Consider the following 23,401-nt stretch of genomic DNA (forward strand, 5'->3'; position numbering starts at 1 on the left):
ATGCTGTAGCATTGCCTCTACACAGTCTATAGCTAATCTCCTTATTCCTCCCAAGATGAGCAGCAATTTCATTGGCGCTTTTTGCTCGCTCATCTACACTCGCCTATTTTTTACTCTCACTTTGGTCTTCCCTCTGCTTCTCTTATGTATTCATTGAAGCTATTAGTCTGGATTTCTCTAAATGTTAAACATCTTCGTTAATTAAGCCACAGCTCGATGTTGTTCAGTATGCTCCACATTTATTTTTTAGGTTACCTATAAGTAATACCTTTGTAGTACAAGACTTAACAGGATTACATTAGAGGGGTTACAGTAGCTCATCAGTCATGACCTTGGATTTGAAATCGGAAGGTTTGAGTCTTGTTGCTTGTCTGCTTCATGACTGTTGTCAAGGTGGCCCTTGAGCAAAGCACTGACCCCCTTAACTCAAGGGGTGCAGCATTGTTTGTCCTCTAACACCTTTCCGTGCTCGTATGAATGTGGATCTAGTTTTCTGTTTGGTACACCACACAAAATATACAGCAAAGCATAAATTCAATTTCCTGTTGCGGGATGACAATCTGTAAAATAGAAAAGTAAACAATTTCCTTGTTTCACTTTTGCTATTTCCATGAATGCTTCAATTTGAATATAGTTCTGTTAAGATTGCTTTGCTTATAGCTAGTGTGCTTTGAAATTGTGCCGTAGCCTTCTATTCAATACTGTAGATCATCATGATGCAGCCAATACATGATACTTAATGTTATTATAACAGTTTTTAGCAGGGTTCATTGTGAATGTGGAATACACCACTGGCAGGTTAAGCTTGCTGTCTTGCATTTTATACATACGAGAACTTGTTGCATGTTAGTGGGTTGGTTGAGAAAGTATATGTGGTGTATCCATGTGTGTTTACGTGAATAGATCCTGAGGATATATTGGCAATGCATTAGTTAATGTAAAATAAAGGATTTTAATATGGATGACATTTGTGTCTTGTAGCTGTTATCTGTTCAATATGTGAATCATATTTGATTGGTTGTTTTGTTTTTTTAAATCTAATAGCGTCACAGTGACATTTTCATTTGCAGCAAGCAAAAAAATTAAAATGTTTCTCGTTCATTTTCAGTTATCTATTGCAATAAAGTAAAGAGGAAAGAAGCGTAGGCAGGCTGTTAGCACAGTTGGTTCACCATAACGGGGTTTAAGTGGAAGTTTTGAGGATAGTGTAGGAGAGTGCGGGATAACAACCATCCTCATGGCAGGTACATGTCTCTAATTGAAACCCCACCCTCATTATATGTGTGGATTTTCTTTTCTTTTTTTTTTCTTTCAAACCTCAGTTGGGTTGCCTTTTCCTAATGAATGCAGGTATAATGAGTCCAGCTGTGGACCTCTGCCCCCTTGGAATGTTAATTAAGGAACTGCGTCAGTATGCCTTTGGAGAGGGACGCTATCTAACAGCTTACACAATCAAATAAATAGGCTATTTTGAATAATAATGAGTAAATATAATAACGCTTGATGATGGTGCATATGAAGGTAACGGCACTTTCGTTCCTTTTCCGACCAAGCCGGGTCGTGCATGGCAGCAGTGAGTTAATTAGCAGTCTTCTTTTGGTGCAGCCTTGACAAAAGGAAATAAGTGTGGTAGCTCTCTTGCTGTTTTTGAGGCAAGAGAAATGTTATAGGTGTGATGGTAATGCAGTGTGGGTTTCAGGGTTATTATAGTTTTGGAATGTTTCATTTTAGTTAGTTTTTATTTAGTTTTGAGTTTTGGTTTTTAAATTTAGTTAGTTTTAATTAGTTTTCAAGGTGGTTCTGTTAGTTTTTATTAGTTATTAGTTATTTCATGAACGCTTAGTTTTAGTTTAGTTTTAGTTAGTTTCAGTATTCGTTTTAGTAAAAAAAAAAAAAAAAAAAGTGTATTACTTGTGCGCAATATTTAAAAAACACCATGGGAGCAACGTCATCTGATGGTGCTTTTCTATTGGCTGCTGCTAGATGACTTCACTTTTGTGTGACACACTTTCAAATGTCCTTATTCCGGTTAATATAAAAATAAATCTATTTAAAATCACATTTAAAATCATCCCCAAAAACTCACGCATTAAATTTATTACCAAATAATAAAACGAAGGACAGTTTTTCTATAATTCTAGTTAGTTTTAGTTAGTTTTTTTAAAAGCATTTTCGTTTTTATTTTATTTCGTTAACGAAATTGTTTTTTTAATTTTTATTTTTTTTTTCGTTAGTTTTAGTTAACTAAAATAACCTTGGTGGGATTACATTATGGGTGTAAAGAACTTCTGTTGGTAACTTGAACAAGTGACCAATGGGTTACCATTCAGGCCGCATGTCTTTCTGTAGCAGTTAATGAAAAGTGGCTTGCTGTTAATGAGATAAACGCAGACATTAGATTGCCTCAGCAAACTTTCAGAGAAAAGGATGAGATGAAAGAATCTTAAATATTTAAAGGCAAATGCTTAATGATGGCTGCACGATCAAACATGATATGAAACGGGAGATGCAGCAGCTTAACATCATACGTAATAAAAGTCTTAAATATTCATGCCTCATATGCTGAACTACATGGTCACACATAATCTCTCTTGATTGTCATCCTAATGAAGAAAATTAAAATTTATTTCTAGGAAAATAGCCTGCCCTTAATAGGTTTAGATGAGTTTCTGAGATCAAGTCAGCAAACAATTAATCTTCCTGAAGTAATTAAAAGATGTTTCTGCTAATTGTGCAGGTTCGGTAAGAAGAGAGAGGACAAGAGCAAAGATGCAGTGAAAGTGGCAAATAACAAACTGGAAGCCTGGAGTGAGGAGGAAGGCGACAGGTTTTTTGACAACAGAGAGCGGCGGTAGGAATCAGCTCGACTTTGACATGAAACAACTGTGAACATCGGAGTCATGGCGATATCTTCCCTTCTCCCTAACCCTTGCCACTAACAGCTACGATCCGCAGTATACTGAAATCGACAACTCAGGCCCGCGCTCCCTCCCCGATCTGCAAGACGACGACGACGACGACCCCAACTATGCCCAGATCAACAACTTCCTCCAGCCAAACTCACTGCAGCCGATTGGCCGTACCCATTTCCCTGCAACTCCCGCCAATGTAGAGACCAAACAGCTTCAGGCCTCTGCCGAGGAGTTGGAGGGGCTCTATGCCAAGGTCAACAAGTCCAGGCAACAACCTGCAGAAAAGTGAGACAGCAGGAGAGAGTATCAAGAATCAATGGTTACACATATATATGTATACATTGTATACGTGTGCTCAAGTTTGCATACAGTACCTTAATGGTATGTAGAGTTTGCGGATAACTGTTAGCGTCATGTGACTCTGTTTTTGTGCATCCGTGATGTGGTGGTCAAAGGTGAGTTTATTGTCCATTTACGTGGATGATGAAGGTTATGTAGTGATAAAAAAAAAAAAAAAAGACATATCACATTCATCCAACCAGATGAGAGTCCTTAGTATTCAGCATCTAAGTGCTTAAAAAGACACAAAGTTTCTCAATGCAGTCCTTCCTTTTGAATTATACATCATAACGGTGGGTGCTTTGGAAATTGAGCGTTTTAAATTTAGCTTTGTAAGTGAGCATGTGTAAAATCTGAAGAGAATTATAATTCAAATGTATCATCTCCTCGCTGAAATAATACAGGCTACTTTAAAACTCCTTGCATGCTAAACTTTCTGAGAGGAAATGCTATTGACTTGCAAATTGCAAAGAGGATGACAAGAGAAGGGAACAGATGGAAAGACATGGCAGAAGGAGGGACAAATAACATGGGCAAAGTGGGGTTGTAAGTTAGCGCCACAGAGTATGTTGAAGACGGGAGGATGCAGACAAAGAGGGAGCTGAGATAATTAGCCACAGTCCAGTAGCCTGACAAATCTGTTGGATCACTTGAACTCATTCACTAGTGGTGGGTGAGTCTCATTTTCTCGCTGTGTCACCCCCTGTTTTGCTGGTAATGTGTATGAGTTTGTCTTTAGCATTAGCATGATGGATGAGGAGCCTTCTCTGTCTGAGAGTCTCCAGGAATCACTGAAAGGCATTGTGAATATTATTTTGCAATGACATTCCATGTATTCCCGTGACATCTAATTGACCCATAACTTTAATTTATTTATTTTTATTTTTATTTGTGTTTTAGCATATGTCCTCATATTAATTAATCATTGGTGTCTAACTTCATTCAAGCTCTTTGTGTTGTAAGTCTGGCTGATCAAGGGCCCACACAAGCACACTGCTTGCAGGTGTTACATTTACTCAGACACTTTCACAGGCAGAAATATGCACACACAGACAACTAATCAGCCTATTTTTACGAGAAAACTATGTGTAACCTAGCAACAATGTGTATGTGTGTGGTCCAATGATGAATCATTGCTTACATACAGTGTTTCTTTTGAGTGTCTTTAGTTAAAAGGAAGCCCGACTGTAATGACAAGCTTGCTCTATATTATGTATTTGGTTGTTACTAACATGAGATTCATTTTTCCAAAATCATTTCCAGTTTAATACATTTTGTAGAAACTTTATTTGGGCGTACATTGTTATTTACGTCGCAACGCATTCAGTGCGTGGTGACGTAGAACTGCGGCTGGCTCTCTGCCAAACAATGTGAAACGGCAATAAAGAACGCAAGGTAAGCCTCGGTAGCGTTCCTAAAGAAACAACATGCGATCCATGCGGGTGACTCCCCCTCGCCGTGCTCTCGTCATTCACAAGACGCATTCAAGAGTTTTGATCGTCCCTTTAGGAACGTACGTCCAAATAAAGTTTCTATAAAATTTATTAAACTGGAAATGATTTTTGAAAAACGAATCTCATATATTATGTTAGTTAAAACCAAATAAATAATATAGAGCAAACTTGTCATTACAGTCGGAGTTCCTTTTAAGGTGGTTCATTTGAATGTCCCATGTTAAAGGCTAGGCTATCACCCAAAAATGATAAAAAATATTTCCAATTTTGTCAACTTTTTTTTCTATCTATGGCCTGCTGCACACCAAGCTATGACGCTGAACTAGACAGAATGGGGTCGATGCCACGGACTTCCGGGTTTCACACATCAGCATCGTTTCCGGTCACTGATGGCCGCGTTCCAACACTTGCACCCCCACCCCTGCGCCCCCCAACCATGCGCTCCCACCAATGGTCGTCTCAACTCTCTGAAATGCTTCGGACAACTTGGACAGAAACACTACACACTCGCACCCGACGACGGGAACACGCAACCGAGGGGCACAAAGGCGGAAGCGCAAGAACTGGGACGCGGCCCACACGTCGCAAACATGAAACGGAAACAAAGCTGATGTGTGAAAACCAGGAAGTCGGAAGTCCTGCCTCCTCCGTGGCATATACCCCATGGGACAAAATTTGGCAATCCTCATTAATTGAATACACCTGTGCTTTTCAAGTAACAAAAAGATTTCTTCATTACATCTGTGATGTTGTTTCCTCTAATTTCTCTCTAGTTTCAGAACCCCGCACACGGTGCAACTTCAATTCAGCAGCACTCGGCCTTATCTCTTAGAGTGTGTGGTGGATTTAAGTTTAAAGGAGGCACATTCTTCCATTTAAACGGTTCCCAGGTGATTTAGTAACATTTCTGTGGCATGTTTTCGTCAAAGTAGATCAAGAAGTATCACAGACTCCACACAACATATTTCTTGTCTTGCTGTAAGTCGTGTTTTGAGGGGGCAGCCTTGTGTCATTCAAGTCAGCAATTCTAAGCTGCGAATCTTTGATGCGTCGGAAAATGTTATGCAGGACATGATAGAGTATGTGCGGCAGGAGTTGGACTATCGACTTAATGTGTGTTTTGTGACAAGCAGTGTGCATATTGAGCATTTGGAAAGAGTTGTGAAATTGGTTGTTTCAAATTTAGTGCCAAGGATATCTAGTTACTTCAATAATAATATTTTAAATGATATGCAAAAATATGGAACGCCCTGTGTATTAAAGCCATCCTGTGTGTCTTTAGCATACTGTGTTCCCTGGAAAAATCCCACCTGCTTCCCCTCATCTTTTATATTTCATTGGTGCAAAAAAAGAGTCATGTAGGAGATGAGAGGCATGTGCTTGTGAAACACTTATTTCCACACAGCTTTATCCAAATGTTTTTGAAGCCAAGTCATCCACAGAACACAACACCCCACCCCACCCCCATTCCTGTCAAGCTATGAACAGTGGACTCCCAAGTGGCGTCTGCCTATTTTACTGCTGGGACATTTTCATTAGTGCCTGGGATGGCAGGTGCGTGTCGTGATGGGCGTCACATTTGATTAGTGCCGTGCGCGAGTCTGACCTGTAGCGGGAAAAGGTTAGCTATGGTTGTCAAAAGGTATTACGGCAGAGGGCCCTTGTCATACAGTAGCTGGGCCTGCGAGCGGTCTGAAGAGATAAAAGAGCAGTGGAAGACTTGTCTTGAAGAAAAGAAAAGAAAGAATGACATATGGCCGAATACTTTTTAAAGCTTTCTACCAAAACAAATCCCTTTTCTAAGTAAACTGTGTGCGTAAACTTATGAGCACAACTGTAAATGTGGTAGTTAATGAAACAAATATGCTATGAATTGTTACCAAAATTAACATGCACATCTCTACTCAGGTCAACTTGGACCTCTGAAAATATCAAAACAATTGCCACAGTATTTAGGATTTTATGGGTATTACCAGTAAACCTTTTCCTTGTAAACTTTCAAGCACAACTGTAGATGTGTTTGTTTGTCTCTGAACATACACAACATAGATCAACCTATGAATTCAGAAGTGGATCAGTTTTAAAGAACATATAATTGTATGAAATGTTCTGATTCGTGTTCTTTTAACGAGCACACTGAGAGGCAGTTCTACTTTTCAGTGAGGCTGATGAAAGAATAGACGAAGGTACCTTCCTGAATCTTCGCCTCTTTGTTCTTAAGTTGCCTTCCAAATGGGAACTCCTCTGAGCTTGTCTGGAAATCCCAAGTATCACACCTGGAATCCAAACACTGACTGCACACTTTGATGTCTGCCTACCTCCAGCATCCAGACGGCAAAGAAAGCTTCCTCCTCGCACTCATCTTGTGTGTTGGGTCTAAATAAGTGGCGAGAAATATAGAAGCAGTCATGTGTCATAGCACGTGTTCTATTTAGTCTCCTCCTTCCCAAATATACTAAATATATTGTTTGTGTTTTCTTTCATTTTGTCCTCACTCTTTAGTTATCAGTGGAATCAGTGTGTGTGTCATTATACTGTTAAATGTGTATCCAGATGTATTGACTCGGAAGAGACCCCTAAATTAAGAGTCAGATGCTCTAATAAGAGTTGCATATGTATGACTACACCACCATGCATCACTAGTGCCCTAGTGAATTTCTTACCAATATAAAGTACTTGTAGTGTACTACTTTGGAGTTTGTAGTCTAGTCCAAGAGAAAGAACTTGTGATGGTGGATCTAATCCCATCAACATCTTTGGGGTGAAAGAATTTAGAGCTTTGCTGCAGCATTTGGAACGTAGCACCCCTGGAACATTAATCAGATGATGTTGGTTTTGTCAGTCATGACAACCACGTCGCAATGACGTAATTACAGTGTTGTTTCATTTGTAGAGTAACGTGCATACTCGTTCACAGCCTCTAATTAAGGGACCAGGTATTGGTTAATGGGCTCGGCACCAGATGGGTGGCATGCAATGAAATATTTTGTCTGCATCAATCAAGATATGAATGTGAATTAAGATGGCAGCAGCATGGCCAGTCCTCTTGTTACCTTGCTTCATTGTATATGAAAAGGAGGTTGCTTTTTGGCACCATATTCCTCCCACGTTAGATGGGGTAGGCACAAAAGCTTTACAATTGATCATTAACCATTTCTCTACGATTCCCGATTCAAATTGGGACTTGTTTTACCCCAATTTCCTAGTAAGTTTCTTTAAGTACAAATGCTAGAATTTACCCAAAATCACTCCGCTCCTCATCCACCCTCCATCTCCATGTTCCCTGTGTTCGCCTCACCAAAGTATTATTATTGTTATTATTATTATTATTCAGGGATGCACTGAAATGAAAATGGTTGACGAAACCAAAAATGAAAAATTCTTGGCTGAAAACTGAAACGCCGAAAAAAAATTATGCCAATTTTTACTATCATTGCATTCATTATAAATTATTGAAATGATAATATTATTATGAATATTTATTTAACACTGGCATTTTAACCAAGCACAATATAAATTCAAACGTGCCCACACCGCAGACATGTTGGCTAATGGTATATTAAACACCAAACGAGGGTTGAGCATTTTTTGGCGGTGCGATTGCACCTTATAGTTAATGTAGTTCGCACAGGTGAGGACGGATGCGTGCGGCCGGACAAGGTGTGGCGCACTTAAAATCGGCACATTCACATATTCACCAACGTTTAAAATTAAATAAATACATTTGTTCGCACTAGCTAATCGGCTTCGGGAACGGACTGCAAAGTCACACACAGTGTCCTGTACAGGTCTGTCACCACCCGGAGATAGTAATAAGTGTTTACTTGTTTAAAACTGTTGATAGCAATAGTGCTAACATTAGCTAAAGTATTTAGCACGGCCACCAGAATGTGTGGAAAGTGGAAGCACTCGAGGGGCTCTTATAGGAAGAAAAAAAAGGGAAGGCACTGCAGGAGAAAGAGTGGCTCACCTGTACTGCAGTACTCTGCAGTTCTGTCTTTTTTCGACCCACTTAAATGTTGTACACCAAGCGACACCCCTCTCCTGTGCGCAATGACCCCGGGAGCTGCTGCGACCGACCGGTGCAAACTCACATGGTAAAAAGCCAGCGAGAAGAAAAGGCAGACACTCACCCCGCGTTTGCTGTTTAATTCAAACAGACGCTTGCTTGGATCGTTTTTTGATGAACCTATTTCGTCCATATTCTTTCGGCTAGTTTGTGTTTGGTCTTTGAGACTTTTTTGTGCATTCTGTTTGGAATACCATGCCAATAGGTGAAGCTGCTTTCTTTCCAATTCATGCTACTCAGTGACTGCAGGAGTCATGTTCAGGACCCCTAAAATAATTTTCACCAGCATATACACACTTTTTTTTTCTGAGCATTGGAAACGCGGAAAGATGAAGAAAGCACCACATGGTCTGATCCCACTTTACTTATTTATCTTGATAAAAGTGAAGCATGTGTGCTAGTGCTCCTGCGGGCACAATTAAGATTTGAGTTTTGTGCCCAAAGCGTTGGCGAGGACCTTGCAGACACGCATATGCACTCGTGAGTTGAATAATGGCAACACTTTGCATATCAATACTGGCACAGGGAAGTGTTTGACTCAGCCTTCTCTCCTTGAAAAGAGCTACATTAAATCACAGGAGGGTCACCATCTTTACCACATTGTAAACTGCAGTTTTTAATATGCATTCCAAATACGTCGTCCTCACTCACACACATACACACTAACGCACGCAGTCAACCATTAAAAAGAGATAACGTTGTAGGCTGTTCTCTTCCCTGGTGAACCTCTCTATCTGCTCCCTATTGCTCTGTCACAGTCAATAGCGCCTGCAGGTCAGCATTCCAAGCTGTTGTACTGTAACTATGAGTAAAGGCATCCAAGTTGTTGTTGTTGCTGTATTTCAATTGCAGTGAGTGGTGGATTCAAGAAGTACACAGTATTCAGATTTTTGCACCTTGAAAAGTTCCCTTCATATTCTGATGCAAGCTGAGAGGCTGTTTTGTGTATGTTATCGGTCTGCTTGTCAGTCTCGATTATCGACTTGTCACCATGCAGCCAAATAATGTGAGGGAAGATGATGCAGAGTGTATCATGTTCTTTTCATTTCTCTGCTTTAGTATGAACAGACTCTTGACGTGCGTGGATGTTTATCCTTCATGAGAATCGTACGCTTTTTGACTCCAGCCCACATTACTTGTGCATCTGATTGCAGTGATCAGCGGCCCCAGGGGATGCGGCGGGAGTATCCTGAGGCCCGAGCGGCTCCAGGCTACGAGGAGCTGGACGCAGCACGGCGTAGAGTGTTGGAGAACAACCCGCACCGGGTGAGTGGGACATGCTTTGATTTCTTTACCTGACATAAAGAAATAGAAATGAGCCACCATCTGGCTGCACAAGATTTGATTATGCACATTTTATTTTTTTTGGGGGGGGGGGGGGGGGGTGGAGTAGGTTATTTAACATACTGTAGGAGCACTTCTTTTAAATTTTGTCTTAAAAACTTTTACACACACTCTCATCCATTGAAATTGTACATCCACTGATAGTTTCTGCCTTTATATGTATATATATATATATATATATATATATTTAGTCACCCTTTACTGGCATTTTAATGGCATTCATCCAGGAAACATTGCTTTGAAGTGCCACTTATTGTATTATTTTATCGAACCACATGGCAAAATTGTTAAAGAAAAAGCGTATTGTCCCAGCCGCTGGAGCTGTATTTCTCCGTCAACATAGAATATAAAGACAGGTGAAGAAAGAAGAAAAGCATAACTGTGGAAAGTCGTGATGATAAAGTGGCATTTTTCAATTTGAAACCAGGTTTCAAGATGGTTTTCACACATCCTTGAAAAATTTCTCCCAAGATACATCCGCAGAAGCTGCACTTTTGGGTTTGATTTACAAAGATCGCTAAAGGTGCTAAATTATATATTATATAACTGAGTGCATGCCTGCGATATTGGTGGAGTTGTTGCACATTTTACCAAGACTTCAATGTTTTACTAATAGCACACACACTAAATTATGAGTTCACTCTAACTGATTGCACGTGCTGTTTTGCATCAGGTGTTTTTAAACGAGGTTGTGCTTTAGGTAGTTGTTATGGTTTTCATCGTGGAACGTTTGGGAGAGCAAGTGCAAATTGTCAGAAAAAGTTTGGAAATTATGGAATTGTTAGTGGAAGAGGCAATTACGCATTTCTGAATTCCATTATATAAATGCATTGCTCCAAAAACACATTTTGCCTACTTGGCACAGCACACAGAACCACTGTGGAAGAGGTTACCACCAATTGTCACACATTGACAAATGACCCAGACAAATGGGACAGTGTGGAGTTGAAAGGAATTTAGTCATAGGTGATCTGGCATAGTGGTACTTTAACTTAACTTAACATTCAGAAGCTCCAAAATTGCATTGCTGGATTGACAGTTACATAATGTCATAATCATTTTTTTCTTGGCTTTTCAAAAATGTTTACATGAATGGAAAAGTTTGTCTCTGTAATATTATTACTGTAATATTACTACCATCATAAATGTCCACTTTATGCTTCATGTTTCAAGTTGGATTAAATTCAAATCAAATATTAAATAAACACTGTTACATTAACCAACTTTGCAGATACACAGACGATTGTGAGTACAGTATAGTTTCCCAAGCACTCTCACCCGCCCACACAGGGCACCAATTTGGCTTTTAACTCTTTGACTGCCAGACGTTTTCAGAAACGGGATGTCGCCAGTGCCAGCCGATTTAAGCATTTTGACTGATCTTTCAATGTCCACAGAAAAAGTTTGTTTCTACCTTATTCCGTTCTTCAGTAATCAACAATAGAAAATGGTTAGTTTCACCGAAATGCTCTGTTTTGAAACAAAAAGCGGAGAAAAAGAGCTTTTTGTGAAACGATGTTATTTCATGAACTCTAGTGAATTCTACACTTCTTTTTGTCCATGAATGATGCCACAAACACCTAAATAGTGCTTTACTTCTGTAATACACCACCACCAACAATGAAAAAGTGTTTTTGGATTGCAAAATACGTTTATTTCCATTCAACAGTGTAACAATTTGACAAAACAATTTCACAAACTATTTACAAATGTGTGCAACTGTGGTACTACTTACAATTATGTGGATGTTTCAAATACAGCTTTTCTTTTTGTAACGCTCTCCTGTGTGCAAGGAGAGGGACCAGAATTTGCACAACAGATTACTTTCACTTTCGATTTTGTCCCTTTCGCGTGCAGACGTTCCACTTTCTTGACGGCCTTTTTTTCCGGGGAATAGCAAGTAGCAGACTGTACACACTCTTCCGATGAATATCCATTGGACTCGGGGTACTCTTCGTCGTCCAATTGAACGTCCGCCTGAGCGCGCTCGGTTGTGCTCCGCATTTTCCGGTGTTAGCATCGCTAGCCCGTGAACCTTTATGACGTCGTCATAGCCGCCGCGTCAGCGCTTCCAACTTCGGCGTCAACCTCGGAGTCACCATCATCATCATCGATATCAATGTGCTCTTTAGCGTTGGTCGATGCCTTTCGTCTTTGAAAAAAATTCCCAAGTGTGAGCTGCTTGCAACCGCCATTGTTTGCTTCCTCAGCCATCTAGCTCCGCCTCACGTCTTCTACTGCCGCGTCAACGCTTCCAACCTCGGAGTCACCATCATCATCATCGATGATGATCATCGTCGTCATCAATGTGCTCTTTAGCGTTGGTCGATGCTTTTCGTCTTTGAAAAAAAATGCTCAAGTGTGAGCTGCTTGGAACCGGTCGCCATGTTCTCTTCCCTTCCCCAGCCATTGTCACCTCTAGCTCCGCCTCACGTCTTCTACTGACGCCTACCCAATCTTGTCAAAAGAGAGTCATTGCTGCCATCTAGGGGCCAAAAATAGTCATTAGGCTAACTAGATCTGCTTGAAACTTTCACCACAGCTGGGCAAGGCTTTCCTCCACCCGTTTCCCCCCCAAAAAAATAAAATAAATTGGAGAACGTCTTTTAACGTACTTGGCGGCCCTCTGTAGGTTTTAACTAAACTTAATTTAACGTTTTTGGCAGTCAAAGAGTTAATGATGTCTAGGTTGGATGTGTACAGGTAAGCGCGACCTGAGCATTCATACTGCAACAACATATTCAATTTATATCCACATACAAAGGAGGCCCATGTTGGATTTCAACAAATCAGAATTGTACTGCTAAATCAGGTACATGTCACATATGGGCAAAAAAACTAACAAACAAAATATCAAAATTGACCTGTTGGGTGAATATAGCCATAGTTGGACATTCTAAAATTTAGAATGTGCATTCTGAATGAAATGTTGCCATTACATGTGTTTTTTATGTATATACAATATAGGCCAAAAGTTTGGACACACCTTCTCATGCGAGGCATTTTCTTTATTTTTATGATTATTTACATAGTAGATTCTCACTGAAGGCATCAAAACTATGAATGAACACGTGGAGCTATGTACTTATATTTTAGTTTCCTTAAAATAGTCACTCTTTGCTTTGATGATTTTTATTTTACATTCTTAGCATTTTCTCGATGTGCTTCAAGAGTAATTCACCTGAAATGGTTTTCCAACAGGATTGAAGGAGTTCCCAGAGGTGAGAATGCCGAGAGTGTACAAAGCGGTAACCAGAGCAAAGGTTGGCTATTTAGATTAAACTAGAATCTAAAACATGTTTCGAGTTATTTCACCTTTTTTTTGTTACGTACATAACTCCATGTGTTCATTCTTAGTGTTGATGCCTTCAGTGAGAATCTACAATGTAAATAGTAATGAGAATAAAGCAATTGACACATTGAACGAGGTGTGTCTAAACTTTTGACCTGTACTGTATGTTTAGGGTGAAGTAATCATAGTATGGATTCCCACTCAAATTTAAATTTCAAACTGAAATAGAAGCCATCCAAATAGAGCCACAATTTATCAAAACATTGCACAAAAATATACTGTATTTGCAACAAAAAAAATCTGATTAAAAACACACCATTCTCTGCAAAGGTAATGACAACTTGAAAATTTATAAAATATGTATATAGGTATACAATGTTACCAACGTGGCCTATTTGCAGCTCACTTGCTAACATTTGGAGTTGGCTTATGGCATCCAGGCAGCACCTGGTCTACTCTTCATTTAATTTATTGAGACATCTTTTAGACTGGTGACATTTCCATCAACCCTTTTTTTTTTCTGAAGCTCTTTTCACTCAATTATTTTCCAATCTGTCATTGACTGTATTGTACCGTACTGGAACAGTATTATTATTATTATTGTTGTTGTTGTTGTTGTTGTTGTTGTTGTTGTGCCCCCTCAATGTTCTGTAATGGCTTCTCCTGACCAGCCCACTCTGCTAAAGTCATCTTGTCTGTTATCCGAGTCTTCATTGATCAAGCTTGAAAAAAAATATCACAAATGATGTAGATCAGTCTACCTTCATGGAAATCAATAGCCAATTATCAGCCTCTTTTGAATGGGATTCCTTGAAATAGTAAATCCAAAAATGCCAAAAGTCATACTTAAGTATTTTGACTTGACCATAGTAAGTTGCAAAGGCAATTCCTCAAAGTTGGCTTCATGTTTCACAAGGCTCTACTGAGCAAAGACGCAACCAGAGGCATGGCTGGAAATATGTGATGGCCTTACTGTCCAACCTCAACCTGCCTCCCGCTGCGCTTGTTTCCTTTCTTCACAGCAATGAAGCTGTATACACTGGTCGTCATTAGCCACTCATAGACTCACAACACAGCTGCTTTCTTTGTGGCCTGAGGCTTGTGTCGCTCATTACATGTCCCTGTGTAGCGTGTGTCGCTCCCGTCATTTAGCTGCCGCTCTCTTGTTATCCAAACACTGATGCAATTAAAGTGCAGCCGGCGTGGGTGTGCCCTCTGATTGTTGGTTTTCTACCCCATAAAAAGACAGCCTTGCCAGCAGTAAGAAATAAAAGTGTGTTTGTCCCCTAAGGAGCTTTTAATGAAACACATTGCTCCTATTCACATACACACACATTGTGAGAACGGGAAATTACAGACAATAAATGTCCTGGAAGTTACACAGGAAAAGATGAAACTAAAATAGCAAAGGAAGAAATGTAATTTTGAGTGAGACAATGGAAAATATTTAAAAATAAAGGAAGTGTGTTGCCACCCATTGATGCATTTTTGTGTGCAACACCATTTTTTTTTTATTTAACAGAGCACCTTTCTATATTTACATCCTCAGTTTGTTGTATTGTTTTGAAAATAGATTTAGAAATGAAGTTACTATATTCCACACTGTTGCTAACTTGTCAGTTAATGCATGGATCCAATGACAAAATGCAAGTGTATGCAGGTATCTATGAACTCGTTTGCTCCCAAAAACGTATAAAAAATGTTCTATTTTAAATATTGCTATGGTCCCAAAAACGTTTTTATATGTTTTTATTTATTTATTTATTTATTATGCTAGAGCATAAAGAAGGCTTTGATGCAGCCTCTGACCTGAAAAGGTCACTTAAAGCAATGGTAGTTATTACAAAAATGGCCAGCAGGTGGCAGTAGAGTATAAGTGATTAACCAGGGCCATGTTGCAACAAGCTCTTTTCCCCCGGTGTTTTGAAGAGGTTCGTGAATAATGATGTAACTTAGCTATATTCTAATGCTAATTGCTTCAAAACGAAAACAGATACAAATATATATTTTTTCCTTATGAAAGAAGAGACTCTAATCTTTCTTTTAGTAGGTTTCATGTTTTTATAGCAATAGAACACAATATTCTGTGGGCCTTGCAAAATCAGTCAAAATCCAGTAAAACAGCCGGGATCAAAGGGGGTTGCTTCAGTGAAAATGGCTGGGAGTGAATGAGTTAAGGTATAATTATTCTTTTTACTGTATATCATGATTATAGTGCCCATCATTATCAGGGCCTTTGTTATTATCGCAATATTACAAAAATAAATGAAGGCGAGAAAAAAATTTAATCAGCAAATGTCTGCACTTTTTACACATTACAAATTGTAAACAGAAGCAACCAAAATGAATTTCCAGAACAAACATGACCTTCTTCTCTTCTCTTCTCTTATCCTTCATAAGAATGTTTCTCTAGCGAGTGACATGTTCATGAAACAACCTGAATAAACAATCAGAAAGGAACATATGCTGATACATATAACCAAAATAGCAAATCACTTTAAAAAAATGAGTCAATGAGAAGACGATGCTACTTTGCCTCACCAAAGATCTGTTTACATGCCACCTGCCGTCGTGATGTTCACTGTCGATACTATCCGCATCACAGAATACAACGACAACCATCAACAGCGCCGTTAACACTGAAAATACACCTGCACTTGTGCCAGTCTTCCTTGCAGTGCGGAAAAAAACTTTCTGCCGTCAACTTGGCAGCTTCCAATTTGCGACACCGTAAATTAACACATCTCACGCATCTTCACCATCCTCTTCAGCTTCTCCTGCGGTTCATCCAAATGGTTTGCCATAGCAGGACGCACATGATGGGAGAAGTTGGAGGATGACGACTTCTCGCCTAGACACTAATTAGAAGCATTTTAGAAAAGGTCCAGGACTAGCGTCACTAAAGATATATTTCAAATCCAAACTACAAGTTTGTTCCTTTGAAACAATTCCCTTGGAATCTAACCCTTTCTCTGCCTTCTCTGCCACGCCTTTATGCACTTCTCGACGGATGTGTTTGAGCGCCAACGTCACAGCCATCTGGATGTCATCCATGTGTTCAAAATGGGACCTATTGAAAACATTATTGAGCTTGAGAGAGAGGAAAGAAATCACACTGAACCAGGTCGGGTGAGCAGTGAGGTTGCTCTACAACACGTGACAATATTCTAATCTGCCAGGAACTGTCAGATGCTCGGGACAATGTGAGCAGACAATGTCATAGTGAAGCAGCCACGCATTTTCCAGCCACAACTCTCACCTCCTCTCTTGTACTGAATGAGGCAAATGTCGTTCACCTGTAGACGTGCTGGTTGATAGTCTAGCCCACATTGAAGTAGAAAACTTTGAAATATCTTTTGTGACACCAGTCCTGGAACCTTTCTGACAGTTTATATTTCCCTTCAGTCTTCCACAGGCATCTGACCACAGATATCAACAGAAAGCTGTGCCTGTGTCTGCCCCATCTTTAGATACGTCAAAGCAGCTGGCTTATTATGGCAGCCATTACCATCTTGTCAAGCAGTATAAGTCAGCATGACAGTGATGTGCTCTCTGAAGAAGTAGTATGACAGTATGAACATTCACATCTGCGTAGCTATCAAGAATCCTTGTATTCAATGTTTATAGTTATTGACTTATTGACACTTAGAGTAGTAATCATAAAAAGGTTGGGGGGGGTGGGGTTTGAATGGCAGTACAGTCTCCTTTTGGAGCAGTTAGTCCATGACCAAAACATTAAAAATAATTGAGTGCATATGATGTGAAAGAACATGTACACAGGATTTGGAGGGTTACTTTTAATATGCATTCCGATATACTAACATCTTTAAAAATAATAATAATTATCCAACTTCAATAATATTAAGTTAATGTAACTTGATTTCTTTTCATTACTTTTGGACTACCCCAATACCAAATATCTTCTTTTTTTTTTTTAAGAAAAAATCAATAGGATATACATTTATATATATTTGATTGCTCTTTTTTTTGTCTTATGGATGTTGAATATGCATCAGCAATTCGAATCCAAAGAATAAAAAGTGTGAGGCAGACGTGCTCATCACTTGTGCACAGTGTTGGGAACGTTACGGTACTTACGTTACTCATTACTTGCTTAGAAAAGTTACTATTGTCACTACTTAAATAAAAAAAATGTTTTATGTCAAACAATTTGGATTTTTATTATATATATATATATATAATTATTATTATTATTAGATTTTATTATATTTTTATACAAGGAATTAGGGTGTTTTCATTTATTCTTGTGAGTATTTATGTCACACAAATGCCTCACTCCATAATGTGACATGTCATATAATATTAATGAAAATAATAATAATTCATTACATTTGGAGTGGTGATGTATGCTCTACCACTGCCAGTTACTACAGCAATCAGAGTAACAAAAATAAAATAAAAACTGGCTTTATGATGATGTGTGGCACATATCTTCTATAGGTAATTTGTAGACAGTCCTCGCCAGTCTCTCCAGGATTTCGTGGGCATTTTTTATGATTGTTGTGGGCTATAATCAATAATATATAAAAGAAATTGCCAATGCTATGAAATATACAGTGCTCAATGCTATCTTGGCCAAAATCATTGCCATAATTACTACTATATTTACTCAGAATCATCAGCTTCCACTTGATCTCTCTGAAAAACATATACTTTTGTACACTTTCAAATATGTTAGAATGGTGATATATCTACAGTTTATTATTCAACACATTTAAAGGCATGTTTAATGATTACTTTACGTCAGAAAACTGCCCAACTCTAGGCTTAACGTGCATCATTCACATACAAACGTCACTTCATCGCCTCCATGAGTGTGAGCCTATTTCTTTCTACACTTTTCACGTGTTTAACACTCGTGAAATAAGAGAAATACAATTATTGGCGCTATTAATTACACTAGGTGAGTGTGTCGCTATGACTTACCGGTATCTTTTTCGCTGTTATGGTGCTTGTGGAGTCGCAATATTGCTCTTGGTGGAACAGAATTGTCAATAAATCGCTCGTCATGGCGGCCGTTTTTCAGCAAATCTCGACTGTTATTTTTTATTCATGTCACTCTTGTCAAAGTTGTCAAACCAGTTCCAGGTGAGGACGTGGACTCTTTGCTAAAATGCTAAGCATTAAGTGCTAAAATATGCTAAGCCTTAAGGTCCAGAAGAAAGAAGGAAGACACATCCGTCACGTTGTGACACGCTTCCTGCGGCTCCTCCAAAATAAAAGTCACTACACAATTCAGCTGTCAAGGCACTTTTATTGTGATGAAGTCCAACAAGAACAGTGCCTCGAGCTGGGCGCAAATGACATTTTCAGCAAGTTTTCCACTACATCTTGTAAAGCTTACTTCGGGGCTTGAAACTTATGAATAAATTGTAACGCAATGCACTTTGCATACAATAACAATAACGGCGTTTCAAATATGGGGAGAATAATTAGTTAGATTAGTCCGTTTATGAAAGAACGGAGTTACCTAACGCCGTTAGTTTAAACGCCGTTATTACCAACACTGCTTGTGCACCATGCTCAAGGTAAACATACAAAGGAGTGTCAACATTTTTTAAACCTTTCCTCATGACTTTCTCACAAACATGCATGCTATTGTAACACTAGGACTATGATACCTGATATCAAGTGTGATTTATTTATTTATTTTTACTAAAGTGTTTAAATAGTGAATCTTTCGGTAATTTGTGAAGGCGGGAATTAGTGAAGTATTTACTTACAAGTTGTGTCCATAGGGCTTGCCCACTTGTTCCCCCCCATGAATAATCAACAGTCCAGATGACTGTTGTTTGTTTGTGCATCGAGTTTGCACATTTGTGACACCACACAATGTACGATTGGACGGGTATTATTGGAAAGGCGAAGGCAATCCATGTTGGTAACATGACTAATGTGTGCATGTAGAAGTGCTGATTTTATTTTCTGCAGCGTTTCACATGTAATTGACACGTGATGTGCTATCTGCATTTTTGGTGAATTCCTCTTGCTCAATGAGATCAGTATCAACTTGAGTGTGGCGCTCACTTGTATGTATCGACCTTGCAGGATCAGCCCTTTAGCCGCAAAGTTGCTCTTTTATGCGCTCATATTTCTGTAGCCTCGGTTGGTTAAAAGGCTTTTTTGCAAGCTTCGCAGCTCAAGGACAGGATTCTCACTCTTTTTTTTTCATACACGTTTGAAAGCAAAGGTGAGTGTGTGTCTATTTGCTCATTCAAGCTGGTTGAGCCCAAGTAGCAGCACTGACATAAACTTAAGAGTCTGGTTACAGTATGTATTCAGGTCTTCTGTTTAGTTTGCATTTAAAGAAGGTGTGTGACTGTGGCGAGCCCCAACTGTGAGTGTAGTTGACCCTGGCTTTTAAGAGTCTTTGTGTGTGTTTAGATCAGTATGGATCCATAAATGTAAAAGTACTTTTCTTTATTCCTCTCCACACTCTTTCCCTCTGTGCCTAGGCCTATCCATGCCCCTCTAATTTGACCATTCTCCCATGTTCCCTGTGTCTGTGAATAGGTCACACTTGTAATTATGACAATCTCTCCCCATCATCTATATCTTCATATAAATGTCAGTCTCTCTTTAATGGTGGCAATGCCAATTAAGTGGCAAAGAACATGACGTATTTCATTTTTCAGGATTCATGAAATGTGGCCTTGCTTTAGGGTTGGCAACTCCCCGAAAAATAAAGAAGGGCAATTATTGGCTAATTGCTAGGGCCGGCTGACCCGATCAATCAATCGACTGATCGATCACATTTTAGAATTTTTTGTTTTTGTTTGTGTATGTGAAATGTTTAAACTTTTTGATACAAACCTGAATTTAATTAGATACATGTTTTTGAGTGATTAATATCACAGGAAAAAAACAAAAAAAACGGAAACTTCTCCTGCTTAACTTAGAACTGTATTCACAAGTAATAGAAATTAATATAAAGCCGAAAACAATCAAGTACAAATTTCAGTGCAATAAGACAAGTGGAAAATGTACTTCTTTATTATTAATCTAGGTTGTATTATTATGTATTCTTTATCTATTTTAAGTATTCATCTTTTTCACTTGTACTTGGTTTTACAAGAAACAAATAATAATATAATATTTTAACATCTTTGGCAATAACATTCTCACATTCATTCCACTTTCCTTCATTAACCTTATATAGTTGCCTGGTCCTGGTGGACAACAAATTGGCCAATAGTTGCCCTGGTTTATTTGTCCCTCGTGTTTTTTATCTGTGCGCAGCTTTAAGTGTGCTCTTTCACGTCAGATCAACAAAAGATGAGAAGGTAGGACAAGAAAGTGTAGAGATTCAAATTCAAGTTTCAATCAAACCAACAAACAATGTCACTAGACCAGTGGTTCTCAACCTTTTTTTCAGTGATGTACCCCCTATTAAAAAAAAATTCAGTAAGTACCTCCTAACCAGTAAAAAAACATTTTGGGTTGGAACAAAAAAAAAAAAAAACAATGCGGTGCCATCATTGTCTGATTTATTAAACTTTGGAATTTCATTTGCACAGTGAACTATTTAGAAATCAAAAGACTAAAAAAAATAATAATAATTAACTAAGATACAAATAAAGGTTTGTGCACATAAAAATTATAGTGGAATCATAGTAAAGATTTGTTCTAAAAAAAGAAATCATTAATTTAAAATCCAATTCTCAAATGATTGACAGGTGATAATAAATCGCATATGACAGTTTGGGTTGAACCATTCTAGTTTGAGGAGACTGGTTTTTTAATACAAAGGAATTGAATAGCCTACTGAATAGACATTTTATTTTATTAACTTATATTTTCCTGAAATATTTACATAATGTAATAATTATTTTTAAAGGATTTTTGCATGGATGCTGCTTTTTAAATTTACTTGAAAATCCTCCGTTCCCCCTGGAGTGCCTTCATGTACCCCCATTTGAGGACCACTGCACTAGACAATCACTGAATTGGAAGCCGCAGGGCAAGAGAAGTAGAGGAAGACCAAGAGTCACCTGGCAAAGATCTACAAAACAAAAACAAAGGGCAACAGGAAACTCCTGGAAAGAACAAACAATGAACCAAGTGAAAACAATTGTAAGGTTTATTGTTGTTGATGATGATAATGAGGAGCAGGAAGAGGAAGAGGAGGGTGGTGATAATGATGTTGAGTCCACTTTTGGCTACAAAAAAAAAGTGTGCCGGCAGAAGCGCACACATTATTCGGCATTTTCCAGATGCATTTTTTAACCACTAGAGTCTGTGTTAATGCAGGCTCATCTCTTCCTCTATCTTCTTTTTAAGCAACGGCACCTCGATGAACGAAATGAGTCGCAAGCCAGATAAAAGTGTGAAAGTGTGTGAAGCTAGTGCCCGACCACTATGGGATTTGGGGGGGGGGGCTACATCCGATACATTGGCTTATAACAAATATATTGACCAATATTTGAAATGGTAACATTGATGTACAGGATATGCACTGTACATGAACACAAATATTTTTTTAACCGGCTGTGATACAGCAAAAAATCCGCGCAAGGAGATGAATAGAAAAAAACACACAGATTGTTTATGATGCTGTCAGAAATATTTGATAAGCGCAATGCATGCATCACCGTCTGCTAATTTTCAATGGATGATGAACAAGAGTTCACTTGACATTGTAATGAAATAGCAGGACCTCGCACTTACTGGGTGTCATGTGCACGCGAGTCATTACCACACATCCTGATTCCAATCTCTGTGTTTTGTATTTGCCTTTAATGTTGTGTGTGGTAAGGACATCCATCACCTTGATGATATTTTAATGTCGCATCCTTGGGTTGTCTCTGCGTCAACTGCCACCACCCACCGCCCCCTGCCTTCCTTCCCTCTCTCCCTCACTTTGGCCATCACTTCATAAATAAAGCCCCACATCATTAAGTAAACGCACAGCCGCCTGTCTTGGTGATCGATGGCTTACGTTCTCTTGCAGATGCAAGCACACGCATGCGTTTACGCTGCTGCTGCTGCTGATCTATGCATGGCGCTTCATACCCCATAGGCAAAGCCCCTCATACTCAGTTTTTGCCTGTTCCTTATTGTAATGAATATTCGCGTGCAAGATGAAGACATCAGAAAGATATTATTAGGCTGTCACACGACCCCCCCCCCCCAAATCCCCCCATGTGTGCGGCAAAGCTGTTGTATTGTTTCATTGGTGAGATTTATCTGCTCCCGCTGTGTCCTAACAACTCGCCACTTTGACCTGACAAGTAGTTCCTCTGAGCACACCTTGTGCTGTGAACATCTCAGGCCGGCACACAGTCGAGAGGTGTAGATGATGTGTGGGCTGGCGGTTCCTGCTGTGCGAGCCTGCTGCTGGCTAAGCCGCCGGTGCTGTGGCCCACGAAAAAGCTACTCATGCAGACAAAGGGGCGGGGGGATGACCTGAGGCAGAAATAGGAAGGTGGTGGAGATAAAACTGAGAATGGGACACAGGAAGTGGGAGCAGCAGTGGATGATGTATAACGTGAGGGATGTTGGGAACATGACAAAGCAACAAAGGAAAGCCACTGAAAATGTGAAGAAAATGGAGCCTAAGGGGAAATATGGTAGGATGAGAGGAAACAACACCTAACGGGAGTTGGATTGGCATGAGGAGGAGGCAGATGGGATGGGATGGAGGCACCGACAGACACTTGGAGGTATTGACAGAAAGCACAACAAGGGAGGAAGACATGACTTGATGATTTCAGGTGACAGAATGCAGCTTGAGCTCTGTTCTAAAGCTGAAGAATTCCCAAATCAAGATTGTTGGGCAAACACAACTGACATTAACTCTAAATGTATTCTCAAATGCCAAACAGTGCATTCAGCATGTGCAAACAAGATTGAAATACTATTTGTAGTGAGAATTTAGGATGTTTTCTTAAAACAAAACGTTCTACCTGATTCCCCCTAAATTAAAGGAAAAAAATAAAATAATGCCCTCCGTAAGAACAACAAGTTGTAA

General features: G+C 39.2%; 1 protein-coding gene across 2 annotated transcripts in view; it reads left to right on the top strand.

The window, feature by feature from the left end:
- Positions 1-23,401, top strand: part of pard3ba (par-3 family cell polarity regulator beta a) — a 68,603-nt gene that overhangs the window by 26,636 nt on the left and 18,566 nt on the right. The window contains exons 7-9 of one of the 2 annotated variants that reach the window (XM_077551518.1): positions 2,738-2,851; positions 2,943-3,197; positions 9,929-10,040. In XM_077551518.1, coding sequence (XP_077407644.1) covers positions 2,738-2,851; positions 2,943-3,197; positions 9,929-10,040 — 481 coding nt within the window. The remainder of the gene's footprint in view (positions 1-2,737; positions 2,852-2,942; positions 3,198-9,928; positions 10,041-23,401) is intronic. The other variant, XM_077551524.1, reaches the window with a different exon arrangement.

The sequence above is a fragment of the Vanacampus margaritifer genome, chromosome 1 (genome assembly GCF_051991255.1).
Source record: "Vanacampus margaritifer isolate UIUO_Vmar chromosome 1, RoL_Vmar_1.0, whole genome shotgun sequence".
Taxonomy (NCBI): Eukaryota; Metazoa; Chordata; class Actinopteri; order Syngnathiformes; family Syngnathidae; genus Vanacampus; species Vanacampus margaritifer.